This window comes from Ranitomeya variabilis, chromosome 2, assembly GCF_051348905.1.
Source record: "Ranitomeya variabilis isolate aRanVar5 chromosome 2, aRanVar5.hap1, whole genome shotgun sequence".
Lineage (NCBI taxonomy): Eukaryota > Metazoa > Chordata > Amphibia > Anura > Dendrobatidae > Ranitomeya > Ranitomeya variabilis.
In genome coordinates, this window is record NC_135233.1 from 142,794,509 (window position 1) to 142,809,018 (window position 14,510).

Sequence of the window (14,510 nt, forward strand, 5' to 3'; positions counted from 1 at the left end):
TCTTCTAGATTTCTTGCCACAGGAGAGAGTTTATCTTCCCTGCACTTCCAATATCGCCTTGGAATCTCAACCCTCTCCGGAATTGTTGTGGACACCTGTCGTGCGTTATGGAATGCACTCCGTGAGGAGTTTATACCCGTACCCACCGTGGACATGTGGCGGGAAATTTCAACTACATTTTTGAACGTGTGTGATTTCCCAAACTGTTTAGGGGCGGTGGATGGAAAGCACATCCGCATTGTCAAACCGGCCAGAACCGGATCTGAGTTTTATAATTATAAAAAATATTTTTCGGTAGTGCTTATGGCAATAGCGGATGCGGAGTGTCGCTTCATCGCCGTGGATATTGGAGCTTTTGGCCGTGGCAATGATTCCCAAACCTTCAAGAGCTCGGATATGGGCCGTCGGTTGTATGGCAACAATTTTAATTTTCCCCCTCCACAGCCTCTCCCCAACACTCAAGGCCCACCGCTGCCATTTGTTATGGTTGGGGATGAGGCCTTCCAAATGTGTGAAAATCTCCTGAAGCCCTATTCTAGTAGGGACTTGGACCACACTAGAAGAATATTCAACTACAGACTGACCAGGGCCAGAAGAACCGTAGAGTGCAGCTTTGGCATTCTTGTTGCTAAATGGCGCATTCTTGCAACAGCCATCAATCTAAAAGTGGAAACAGTGGACGAGGTGGTCAAAGCCTGTGTGGTGCTACACAATTATATAATGGCTAAGGAGCGACCCCACATTGAACTTGATGAACCTGTTGCACACCCATTGCCTGATTTTCAGCATCACCCGATGCGGTCAACTGCAGCCGTTGGTCTTATGCGGGACCAATTTGCGGCCTATTTTGTGTCCGATATTGGACGTGTGTCATGGCAGGACAATGTTGTTTAAATATCCTGTTGTATGTTTATGTTTACCAATTATTAAACACTGATAAACATTTTTCTAATTAATAAACTTTTTTGTGTTCACCATGTCTAATATCTTTTTCCTGTCTAAACAAAGGTTGACCAAAGATGGGCAGTAGATATGTATATCATATTTTGTAATCCAAAACCAGGAGTGGGTGATAGTTGTTGAGGTAATAAATTTTAAATTTTTCATCGTAATTTACCTATGTTGCACTCCCTATTTTGGTTTTCAAAGAATGATATAAACCACGGGCCCCATACTTATAATAATGGTACAAAATTTTTAATTATTTTTATTTATTAATTCTAATATTGTTGACGTCATTGCGTCAAGACTGTCACGGTCTCTATATCCATCAAGTCAAGTGTAAGCAATAATAAATTCATGATAAACATATACATGATCATGAATTCACAATTTCTTACACCTGGCCTGGTGAGCATAGATATGTAGAGTGTGAGAACACTTGTCCCATCTGTTTGACAACCATTGTCACATAATGAGCTATATAGAATATGGTGAATATACAAGGCAGTAATCAACTTAATCGGTCAGGTATATATTTTGACATATGACCGTTTCAGTTAATTTCTGAACTTGATTTCCACCATTTTCTCTTTGTACAGTGACACTACACTAGGTACAAAAATAAAAGAGTATGGAAATAAATACTATTTTTTTGGCCAACTCATATCTGTATACTAAAGAAACACATATAGATGTTGTCTTGTATTTTATACTACTGGAGATATGTGTAGGCCAAAAGAATAAGTGTGTGATGAAGTTTATTGGTGTGTATTGAGAGAGGTGATAGACACAATAAACCAAACATAATTTTTTCAAATAAACTTTTTTTTTATTGAGGAAAAAGAAAACAAATTTATTTTTTGGTACCGCGCCGGGTTGAACCACGCCGGCTTGGGGTTGAGTAACGTAACTGGGGGGTATTCAGAACTGAAGCCTGGCTCACCATGGAGGAGGCAGAGGTGGCAGGAGAATGGGCAACAAAACTTGAAGGGTCTGGAAGTTCGGGGATGGGGCTTAAAACATGAGGGGCTTGAGACACACTGGAATGTTGAGACACATCGGTAGGTGATGGGGGAGGAATAATCAAAGTTTTTTGTTTTTTATGCGTTTTGCCAGTTTTACGTTGGGTTTTCCGGGTTGGGGGAAGTCTTCTTGGGCTATGTTGTACAGTGTGGGCGGGAGACACGTCAGGACCCGGCTCCACACAGTCAGTCTCCATTGTGGAGCGCTCGGCAATGTCTGAGTCCAATGGGGGGAAAGATAAACTCACACCTGGGTCCTGGTGCCTCGTTGGGGGTGGGGAAACAAAAACCCTTCCAGGATCCTGGTGCCTCGTTGGGGGGGGGGGGGAAACAAATCCCATAACAGTGTCCTGCTGCATTGCTGGTGGGGGGGAACATAAAGCCATGGATGTGTCCTGCTGCATCAGGGTGGGTCCTGCCTGGAAAGGTATGGCTTGGTCGTGCTGCATCATGGGGGGCCCGGTGCGATACGCCATGGATGGGTCCTGCTGCATCGGGGGGTGTCCTGCCAGGAAAGCAACGCCTCGGTCCTGCTGCATCGGGGTGGGTCCGGTCCGGTATGCAACGCCTCGGTCCTGCTGCATCGGGGTGGGTCCGGTCCGGTATGCAACGCCTCGGTCCTGCTGCATCGGGGTGGGTCCGGTCCGGTATGCCAGGCCTCGGTCCTGCTGCATCTGGGGTGGGCCGGTCCGATATTGCATGGATGGGTCCTGCTGCATCGGGAGGGTGCCGGCCCGATAAGCCATGCCAGGGTCCTGCGTCCTCGTGGTGTCAGCGGAGGAGGTCCAAGCCGGAGCAGCGGTCGTCACGGTGGTGGCGGTGGGATGTCCAACAGCACTCGTCATCGTGTTGGCGCTGTAGTGGAGTACACCTGTAGAGGGAATAGAGGTGGCCGTGCAGTGGTATGCAGCAGAGGTAGGAATAGTGTTTACTTGTGACAGTGACGGCACAGTTGGATAGGCCGCCACATTACGACTCTGACTCTGCTGCATAGCCTGCACAAAAGCAACATTGCAGGCCTGCATCACACTCAGCTGGAGATCAGGGCTAAGGTGTTCCGACATGCCCTCTAGGATTTGATTGAAAAAATGCTGAGCTGGCTTATTGAGGTCGGCTTTCAATTGATCAACGCTTTTGGCGACATCCTGGATGCGGCAATTTAAGAGATTATGGTTCGCATCCATTCTGTCACCTAAAGCCTTGATAGCATCATGTAAAACCGAGCTCAAGTGTAAAAACTCGGGCATGAGGGACCTATCCGAAGCCCTCTGTCGCTGCCGGGATGAGCCCGCCAAAATGGGTGCAGCGAAAGAGGACTGCGAAAGGGGAAGACCTGATGGGCCAGCCCCCTGGTCTCCAGTGAGTGTGGAAGACCCACCTGGTGCTGCGCTGCTGGATGGCTGGGACGGGTCCGTGGCTTCCGGCTGAAGGACCGCTCCAGCACCTGTGGCGACAGTCGTGCAGTGTGTGCTGTGAAAAAACAAAACAGAAAATTAATACCAAACTACAACAAGACGGTACATCCTGTGGAATTAAAAGTGACAGATTATGTCAATGCAATACAACCGGAGGCATGTGAGAAATACTTACGTTCTCATGAGAAGGACCGGTCTCAGGAAGGCCAACACACGGTGGTATTTGTAGAGCCGGTGCCTTGCTCCGGAACCACTAGCTGCACTCTTCTCTGCACGTAGGTCACAGTTGAAGCGGTCCTTCATGGAACGCCAACGTGTCCTTACTTTTTCCACTGTGAAATAACAATAAAATATAATGGTCAGAATAAGAACTTTTGGCCGTGCTCTTGTGACTGTGTGTGATGACAGAAACTACGAAAAGTTTCTTTCATCACACACAGTCAAGAGAGCATGGCCAAGGTCTGTTGCTTCACACTACCGTGCAATACTTACCAAATGCATTACGGACCCGTGGCGTGGAATTCTCCCAGCCATCCCACAACGCTTGGGCCACCTCACTCCACAAACGACGGAGAACACTATTGACGGCGTGCTGTTTATCCCGGCTGTCCCACAACGGGACTCGCTCCTGGACCAGACTGATCAGCAGGTCATTATCAATCCGGTCGTCGTCCCGTTGTGAAACCTAAAATTAAAACAAAATCATTTAAGTTTGCTCAACCACATTTGTAAAAAATAAGACACGAAGATGAGAAAGGGCAGGAATATGAAAGACAACTTTCAGAAAAGGATGATATAAGAAATATGTATAGAAAAACAAGGGTACAGAAAGGAAGTTAAAAGAATATTACAATAAGGACAGTCTGCCTGGTATACATACCCGCTGCCGTCTTCCACCTGGACCTTGACTCCGCTGCTCAGTACCTCTCTGTCCCTCTGTTGAAGTGCTCTATAAAATTAAAAAAAAAAAATTGCCTCATGTGTCGATGTGACAGTCAATACTTACCAAGCTGACGTACAAAAAACATACCTCGCTCACGTGATCCACTTCTGATTGACGTGGCTGGAACTCCTCATCAGACGAGGAAACCGGAGAAGACATTCTGATGCGTGTTGAAAGAAAAAAAATAGAAGAAATTAGGAGATGTAGATCCAAAAAATTGAAAATGAATGCATTGGCTAGGATATACTCACATTGCTCTGTGTCTTGTCCAAGAATGCGTCCGGGCAGGGTGCTGTCTTCTTTGGAGTCTGATGAGAAGTGACCAGAAACTTCCCCCCACCTTCCCTTTATAACCTTGCTGCTATGGGAGAGTCTTATCAGTGTCTAGACATCTTTATCTACAGTTAATTCAGTGGTGCCAAAAAAAACGCATGCGTCAAAAAAACGCATGCAAACGCATGTCAAAAAAAACGCATGCGTCTCCATTGACTCCAATGCATTTTTTTGTCCAAAAAAAACGCATGTAAACGCATGCGTTTTTTTAGGAAAAAAAAACGCCCCTCAAAATACTACAAGTTGCATTTTATAAAATGAACGCATGCAGTTAAAAAACGCATGCGTTCACAAACGCATGCAAACGCGTACACCAAAAAACGCATGCGTTTTCAATGTTAAATATAGGGGAAAAAAACGCATGCGTTTTTTTGGTAAAAAACGCAGCGTTCAAAAACGCAAGTGTGAAAGCAGCCTTAATCATGGTCTGACTATGAAGATTTAATAAATACGAAGTTTTATTCAAGAAATCAATGCTGAAGAATCCTTACTTCTTTTTTTTCCAGAATATTAACATCAGCCCCCAGCAGTCAGCTTTTCCTCATCTTGTTTGGAAAATTACGGGGGACCCCATGCCATTTTTTTTTTTAAATTATTTATTGAAAATGTGTTAGACAATGAAAATGGCTGCTGACTGTCATCAGTTGTTGCAGGGAGGCCAGGCAACAATGATGAGAGCTGCATTCAGCACCCGGCACTTGAGAAGAGCACGAACTGAACTGCTTTCTCCTAGGCGCCTGTACGTGTCACACTGATAACACACGGATGTGATCTGTGTGTCATCGGTGTGCACGTGTGCAACATGCATTTCATCCGTGGTATGTTAAAAAAGGGACATATCTGTGGGTTTTTCACAAGGACATATGGACATTGAATTCAATGGTGGTGCATATATCCGTATATGTGGTCCTTAAAAACGGACCTCATATTGACATAAAAACCAGACATAGGAAGCAGGACTACGTGTGTCATGTGTTTATATGTATTGTGCAACAAGATTTTATTCAGATGTGTTTGGTGTAAATTTTATTGGATTAGAAGAGAAAAAGAAAAGGAAAAAAAATAGAAAACGAAGAGCAGAAAAATAAGAATAGAAAAATAGAACAGAAAACTAATATAAGAAAAATAATTACCACTGTAGTATTCACAACATTTCTGAAACCATACTAATTATAATGTACAATGCAGAGGTCAGTAAAAACATTTACTTAGCACTTGCAACTAACTGAGACTAACTAGAATTACATTATTACATTGTATGATAGTAAAAAATGCTAATTACTACAGTATATTTTACTAGATTCTGCTGTTCCTATATACTGTATAACCCTATCAGCTAATTATTTTTTTCACCAAAAAAAATTCAGCACAAATATCGATTAGCGATGAACGTCACTAATCAGTGCTCAGCTCACAAAACACACATAACAAAATGGTGCAAGAGTAAAATATAACAGAACAAAAACAGCTCAGTCCAAACAATGAGCACAGGTGCTGATCAGTGATGTACATCACTGGTCAACGCTCAGATCCGCAAAACACACACACCAAAGCGGTGTAAGGGTAAAAAGTAACTTAACAAAAATGATTCTGTCCAAACAATGTGCATGAGTTCTGATCAGTGATGTATGCTACTGATCAGCGCTCAGCTCACAAAATGCACACACTGAAGTGGTGCAAAAAAAAAATACTGCATCCCTGCCTTTTGGCACAAAAATGTCACTCAACAAGGAAGAAGATGGAGGGGAAGGGGAGGTGGAATGTAGGAGAAGATACTTTGGTGATCACAAAAGCGAATCACACACAGCATGCAACGGAAGCAGGAGCATAGCAGCAAGAGCACAACAGAAAGCAGGGGCAGCACTACAAGTCCTAGCATGCAAACAGCAGTATGGAGGTAACACAACTGCTCTGCAAGTCATTCCTGATTGGAATGGAGATGTGCAGAGCAGTAACAATATTATCCATTTCACCATTTGGCTGCAATTGGTCAGTCTACGCAAATTGTAAGCAAATGTCAGTTAAATTAATAACTGAGCACCCGCAACTGACTTGTTAAGAAATTACTGCAGTATAATAATTACCACAGTAGTATTCACAAAATTTCTTAAAGTATAATAATTGCAATGTATGATGCAGACGTCAGTGAAAATGATTATTGAACACCTGCAATTTACTGACCCTAACTAGAAATACATTGTATGTTAGTAAAAAATACTGTAGTATAAGGTAATTACTACAGTATACTGTATTTTATTAGATTCTGCTGTTCCTATATCTAACCCTATCACCTAATTATAACTTTTTTCACTGACAAAAAAAGAACTGTGCCAAAAATTGAGCACAGATACTGATCAGTGATGAAAGTCACTGATCAACGCTCTGCTCACAAAACACACACCACAGTGGTGTGAGAGTAAAAAGTTGAGCAAAAATGGTTCTGTCCAAACAATGAGCACGGGCATTGATCAGTGATGTATGTCACTGCTCAGCACTCAGCTCTCAAAATGCACACACTAAAATGGTGTGAAAAAAATACTGCATCCCTGACGTTTTTTGCGCAAATATGGTGCTCAACAAGGAGGAAGGTGGAGAGGAGTGGAATTTAGAAGAAAATACTGTGGTGATCACAAAAAGTGAATCACACTCAGCATACAACAACAGCAGGAGCACAGCAGCAAGAGCACAGCAGAAAGCTGGAGCAGCACTAAAAGTTCAAGCTGGCAAATGGCAACATGGAGGTAACACAACTTTTCTGCAAGTTGTTCCTGACTGGAATGGAAATGTACAGAGCAGTAACAATATTTTAAATTTCACCATTTGGCTGCTATTGGTCGGTCTACACAAACTGACCAATTGCAGCGATCACAGCAAGTGGGACCACCACCACATCACAGACAGCATCAGTCACCACTGACCATCAATGATAGAATGTTCAAACTGTTGTGATTGGCTGAACAAATGTGACCAGCCAATCACACTGATCATATAAGGTGAGACCACCACTACATCACTGGGAGTCTCCACACTGATTGGTGCTGTCACAGACACGCACCAATCGCCACTGACCACCAATGTTAAAAACATTTTCATTTATTTGATATACTTTAGTGGTGCAATTAGCCAGACTACATACAGAATCACATTCTGAGCCTGTTGCTATGTTTTAACTTTTCTAATAAAGGAGTATTTTAAAGGAATGGTGAGTTCATCTCTTTTTTTCTCACATTCCACAAACTTTTCTTTTTAGATTGATACCCAAGATCCCTTTTGTATGGAGATTTAAACTGAGATTTAGTAGACAATTAAGACATACACATGATGCTGACCAGCCAATAAAGCAATCACTGCAGGTGGGTCCACTGCTGCGTCACTGCCAGTCCCAACATTGAATGGTGGTGTTTCATAGACAGCACAAATCAGCAATGACCACCAATGTTAAAAGCATTTTAAGTTGTTCTAAATTCTTTACTGTTGTGATTGGCCGGTCACATTTGACCGGCCAATCGCAGCGATCACTGATGTGGGTGGTGAGGAGGCGGCAAAACTCCCCTTTGAATTGAGGCACGGTAATTGGTCTCCCGCAGAATGTACTGGTGTAACAGGCCATAGTATGCTCAGAGTCCAGACTATACCTGGGGTTAAAGCAGCCTAGGCTTGATTATACCAATCAGAGACAGGGTGAGAAAACCAGTGAAGTGATAAGATCAAGTTACAATTGCTTTCTTCCGTAAGGGTACCGTTACACAGTGAAATTTTCATCGTTACGACGGCACGATCTGTGACGTTGCAGGGTCGCATGAGAATCGCTCCAGCATCGTATACTGCGGTCACACGTTGCAATGCACGGCGCTGGAGCGATAATTTTGTGACGTATTTGCGATGTAGAAGTCGTATGGGACAGTCGTACTGGTCATGTCACACAAGACAATTCAGAGACGATTCAGAGCACTTAATTGAATTATCTGTGCGTGACGTTCACTAGGGGCGTGTTGTGCTGCTACAGAGTGTGTGCTGATAGGCCGTAGGTTATGTGCACACAATTGGTTGGAAAATTTGTCACCTGAGCACTATTGTTCCCGACACCTCTTCACAGTTTTAAAAATTTATTCTTCAGTTTGTACTTGTACAGTTGGTGGACCTGGACGTCGCATTTTGTGTTTCCCAGGCCAATCCACAATTAGCACCGCAGTTTTCCAGAGTGTTCCACGCTTGGCACCGCAGTTATCACAGCATTCCACACTTGGTACCACAGGTTCGAGGTATGTAAAGACCGCTTGGGCGTAGTGGATGGAGCGATGTAAGGTCGGCTCGACGCTGAAGCGATGCGGATGGCACGCTATTGTGGGGGGTGGGCAGCAGCGTGGTGGATGGAACATATATGTTCGGCATGAGCGCCTCGTGCTCGACGCTGAAGCGATGCGGATGGCACGCTGTTGTGGGGGGGTGGGCAGCAGCGTGGTGGATGGAACATATATGTTCGGCATGAGCGCCTCGTGCTCGACGCTGAAGCGATGCGGATGGTACGCTGTTGTGGGGGATGGAACAATGTATGGTCAGCATGAGCAGTTATGGTGGGCTACTGTGTGGCAGATGGAACGATGTATGGGGCATGGCGGGTGGATAGTGCATGCTGTTTTTGGAACAGCGTTTGTATGTCTGCGAACATTTTTGTTTTATATTTTTTATTTTACATTTTTTAGTTTTTGTCCCCCAAGTGCTATTGCTGTTTTACAGTACGCTTTGTGAAATGCTTAACTTGTTATTTTATTGTTATTTTTCAGATGTCTAATCACGTGGACTTCATCAGGAATTTCATTGAGCTGTACCAGTCTTTTCCCTGCCTCTGGAAGATTAAATCTCCAGAGTATTGCAACAGGGATAAGAGGAAGCAGGGCTATTCAAAGCTCATCGAATTTTATAACCTCCATGCGCCAGAGGAGCAAGCAAATGAAGCAGTAATCAAAAAGAAGATTCAGGCGCTGCGCACTGTGTGGAGGAAGGAGTTAAACAAGGTCCTGCACAGTTCCAAGTCCGGTGCCTCAACCGAAGATGTGTACGTACCAAGGCTATGGTACTATGAGCATCTTCATTTTCTGAGGGACCAAGAGGAGCCACGGACCTCGATGTGTTTTAGCTCCTTGGCACCGGTGGAACAAAATACATCGGAGAACCTCGTCTGCCAGGACTCTCCAGGGCAACAAGTAAGTACCTGTTTGCACCATAGCTTCACCAATGTGTCCTATAATTAGATATAATTTATCAGCATTTTCTCTTTTATCCTTCAGATTATACCATCAATTTGAAGTTATAACATTTTCCTGTACAAATAAGTAACCCTGTCACAGTCAAGTTTAATATGGCGAACGTAATAAGTATTAAATGGCGACCTTCATAACCCATTACATCCAAACAAATTGAAAATAGTTTTGCTTCCAGCTGCAGATAAGTATTCTCGGTGACACTATTTTGACCCTAAAATGTGAATCAGGTTCCCCTTGAAGTCAGAACAGTGGAGTGCAAAATAATACATAAATGGGAATGTTAAGAATGATATTACTAATATAATAATATATTACAACATTTTCACATGTATACGAATATATAGTTGGAATGCGGTTAGGGTGCTTTACCTTTTTCTTTTCTGGTTAATAACTTCGTTTTTTATTCTCCCCAGGAGGACAGAGCACAGGACAGTGCATTGGACAGCTGTACAAGTACAATTGTGGAGGCTGCACCTGCGCAGACTGAACTGCGGCTACGATCAAAGAAGCGTAAAGCCACCTCGGATGTCTCACATGAACTTGTGACCCTTGCCAAACAGGCATTAACGAACAATAGGAGCCCTGCGTTGCAGGGCTTTGGCCACTACGTTGTGGACAAACTGGCCAAAATGACTGAGAGACAAAGAACTCTGGCGGAGCGTGTAATTTTTGATGCTGTCAGCAAGGGGTCTGATGGCAGTTTATCTGAGCACGCACGTGTTGTTTGTTCCCCGCCAATGGAGCGGCCAGAGGGTTCCAATTTTAATAGTTGGGCACAGACACCTATACGAAACAATGTACCCGTTTCCCACTTTGGCCCGCCACCCCCCAACTCCTACACGCCGATTCCTTCACACATTGCTTCGCCCATGAGGCATCAACATTTTAGGATTGAAGATTCGGCGTATCACGAATTTTGATAGTTTGCTTTTATAAAGTTATGTATGTTTTGTTACTTTTTAATATAGTTTGTTTAATAAAACCTTTTTCTTGAAGTTCAATCTCGACAGCTTGATTGGTGGGTCTCGATCACATCGACAAAATGGGTCATATAAATATTTTTCTTCCATTTTCAAAGTTGTGTTTATTGAAATGTACATTTTGTTAGTTAAGTTTATATCTGCCCTAATACTGTGCTGTGGATCACATCGATCACGATCACATCGACAAAATGGAAGAAAAATATTTATATTTTTTTTAACATTAACAACATAAACTTTACAAAGCGAGATTTTTTTTTTTTTTTTGTCCTGCCTCCAGCAGTTGGCACAAGGCTCTAACTTTCTGCAACTCCACCATTGCCACATTCTGCTGTTCCTGAATCTGCGCCAGGAGACTGTGTGCAGCTATAACATGATCAATTTTATACATACGATCAATTTTGCATTTAAAAGTCTAATGACTAATGGTGGTGGTGGCCTGTGGTGTTTGGGTAATAAACCATTGTTCTTTCAATGAACATTGTTGGAGCCAGCCCGTCCTACACAAGGCATTGTTTATCAATATACATATGCATAGGTCTGAGACATGATGTCTATCTCCGGACCACTGGCTTTACAATGGAAACCCACAGGAGTTGTGTACATATGTAGATAATGATGGGTCACAAACAGGACAGAGGCTATTCATTCAAGATTTTGACAGTGTACACCTATATCCTCCATTATTGGAAACCCACAGGAGTTGTGTACATATGCATAGGTCTGAGACATGATGTCTATCTCAGGACCACTGGCTTTACAATGGAAACCCACAGGAGTTGTGTACATATGTAGATAATGATGGGTCACAAACAGGACAGAGGCTATTCATTCAAGATTTTGACAGTGTACACCTATATCCTCCATTATTGGAAACCCACAGGAGTTGTGTACATATGCATAGGTCGGAGACATGATGTCTATCTCAGGACCACTGGCTACAATGGAAACCCACAGGAGTTGTGTACATATGTAGATAATGATGGGTCACAAACAGGACAGAGGCTATTCACTCAAGATTTTGACAGTGTACACCTATATCCTCCATTATCTCTATGGCCAATATTCATTTAGTATGTAGATGCACCTTTGCCTTATCACTGAAACAAAGGACATCACACAAAAGAACACAGGCCTGACCGCCAATATATCTCACTGATTTCTATGATACGTGCATTAACCATGTTGTGATTGGGATTTGGTTGCAGGTATGCCCCAACATCCCCCCCCCCAGTATATAAAACATCTCTGGCAGCCATCTTGTGCATCTGGCAAGCGGACGTACAAGATGGAGGCACTTTAGGATGCGTTTTGAAAACTGTAGTGCTGTCTTCTTTTTTTTTCCCTTTTGTCTGTGCCTTGGCTCGGCTGGCCCAGGCCTGCTCCCCTAGTACATTAAAACATAAGACAAAATAAGGGTAAAAATAACTGTGTTTTAAACTTCAAACGTGTTATTTACTTATTTTTTTGTGTAACCAAAAAATAAATTACATAGTCCCACGGCGGTGGGCTAGCAGTTGGCGCAGCATGCGTCCATGAGCTTTAACCTGCTCCTGCAGGCGTGATGCTGTCTCCTGCAGGCGCGCTGCTGTCCCCTGAAGGTGCGCTGCTGTCCCCTCCAGCCGCCTCTGCTTGGCCAGCAGGTCTCTCACGGTGGTCGCTTCTATGGATAGAAGAGGTCGGAGAACGGACGGTGATTACTCTGCAAGTACGGCATGTGTGAACATACCCTGAGATTTACTATACACTCAATTTGGTCCTGTCCCAGAGGTCGAGCCCTTTTTTTTTTTTTTTCATTCTCGTCGTTGTCAAATGTGACATCCCACCGATAACCCCTCACACTGTCTGTATACTTACGGAGAAGGGACGCCGGTTGGTCATCCCCGGAAGAGGTGGAAGAGCTGCTCACCTCCCATCCCCTCGCTTGTGCACCAGCTGCCGCAGCTAAAAGGAAGCAAATACATATATGGTTAACAGTTGGACACGCTGTGGGGAAGCGCTCGCATTTTTGGTCACTTACGAAGGGTTGCCTCTGGTGAGAATGCCGCCGACCCGGGGGTGGAAGATGAGTGGCGGAAGGGTGGTGTTGTGGCCTGCGGTGGGGTGGTAGCGCGCCTGGTCCTTACAGCGTCTGTAATGTATACAGTATTTCAGCTCCCCTCTAATTTCCCGTATGCAGTAATAAAATTGCAATGAATGATGTTTAACATACGTGATATCCCGGGCTGTGAGCTGCCGCTGGTGGCGGATGAAGGCGTGCCGGCTCTTGCTGATGGCTGTTGCCGGCGCCTTCTCCCTACACAAATATTAAAGAACGGTAATATTCAGACATCAAAAGTACAGGGCTCCAGAATTAATAAAAATACCTATGCAACAGTGGCGGGAAAAAATAGGTGCCAAAATAAATGTTCCCCTCTAATGTCCCGTATGCAGTAATAAAATTTCAAATTGCAATCAATGATGGTTAACATACGTGATGTCCCGGGCTGTGGGCTGCCGCTGGTGGAGGATGCTGGTGCTGGTGGCTGTTGCCGGCGCCGTCTCCCTACACAAACATTAAAGAACCTTAATATGTTGACAACAAAAGTACAGGGCTCCAGAATTACCAACAAATACCTAGGCATCATTGGCGGGAAAAGTTAGGAGCCAAATGAAATTTTTAGTCGCCAAATCTACATACATACCGTATTTACCGGCGTATAAGCCGACTTTTTAACCCCTGAAAATCTTCTTAAAAGTCGGGGGTCGTCTTATACGCCGGGTATCGCCTTGCCGGGTGTATATGGTGGGTGGGGGGAGTGGGCCTGATGACGACGAGGGGGCGTCTCACAGGAAAGTGAGTATCCCCCATTACCTCATTGTATCACTGCAGCGTGGGGTCTCTGCTGGGAGCGGCGGCGGCTGTGCTGTGGGGCGGCGGCTCCTCTTCTTCAGTGTGGGGCCTCTGTGCTGCTGGGCGGCGGCGGCTTATCTTCAGGCATCTCGGGACGAAATCTGAATCTGAGCAGCGGCCATGTTCCCGGAGGCCACTGCATTGCACCGATGGAGTTGCCGGCAGGGCCTCCGGGCTTTAAGGAGATACCGGAGGAGCCCCGACTGCCTGAAGATAAGCCGCCGCCGCCCAGCAGCACAGAGGCCCCACACTGAAGAAGAGGAGCCGCCGCACCACAGCACCCACGCGGCACAATGAGGAGCAGCAGCCGCCGCTCCAAGCAGAGACCCCACGCTGCAGCGATACAATGAGGTAAGGGGGCATACTCACTCACGCCATTTGGCTTTTTGAATGGAAAATTAGCTCCAATCATTAGCGGACACCATGTCGCGTTTGGAGAGCCCCTGTGTGCCTAAACATTGGAGCTTCCCCATAAGTGACCCCATTTTGGAAACTAGACCTCCCAAGGAACTAATCTAGATGTGTGGTGAGCACTTTGAACCCCCAAGTGCTTCACAGAAGTTTATAACGCAGAGCCGTGAAAATAAAAAAACATTTTTCTTTCCTCAAAAATATTTTTTTAGCCCGCAATTTTTTATTTTCCCAAGGGTTACAGGAGAAATTGGACCCCAAAAGTTGTTGATCAGTTTCTCCTGAGTACGCTGGTACCCCATATGTG

At 44.6% G+C, this 14,510-nt stretch overlaps 3 protein-coding genes across 3 annotated transcripts in view; all 3 read right to left on the reverse strand.

The window, feature by feature from the left end:
• Positions 1-14,510, reverse strand: part of VIT (vitrin) — a 317,697-nt gene that overhangs the window by 257,049 nt on the left and 46,138 nt on the right. The gene's annotated exons all lie outside the window — the stretch shown is intronic.
• LOC143803679 (uncharacterized) lies at positions 1,500-4,833 on the reverse strand. Its single transcript, XM_077281458.1, has 6 exons — positions 4,410-4,833; positions 4,260-4,328; positions 3,872-4,064; positions 3,555-3,711; positions 2,213-3,434; positions 1,500-1,511 (listed from the first exon to the last, which is right to left on the reverse strand). Exons 1-6 carry the CDS (start codon positions 4,479-4,481, stop codon positions 1,500-1,502), a joined length of 1,725 nt encoding a protein of 574 aa, XP_077137573.1. The 5' UTR covers positions 4,482-4,833.
• On the reverse strand, positions 12,338-13,554 carry LOC143809189 (uncharacterized). The gene is made up of 5 exons (XM_077292326.1): positions 13,373-13,554; positions 13,112-13,195; positions 12,920-13,030; positions 12,757-12,843; positions 12,338-12,562 (listed from the first exon to the last, which is right to left on the reverse strand). Exons 1-5 carry the CDS (start codon positions 13,524-13,526, stop codon positions 12,387-12,389), a joined length of 612 nt encoding a protein of 203 aa, XP_077148441.1. The 5' UTR covers positions 13,527-13,554; the 3' UTR covers positions 12,338-12,386.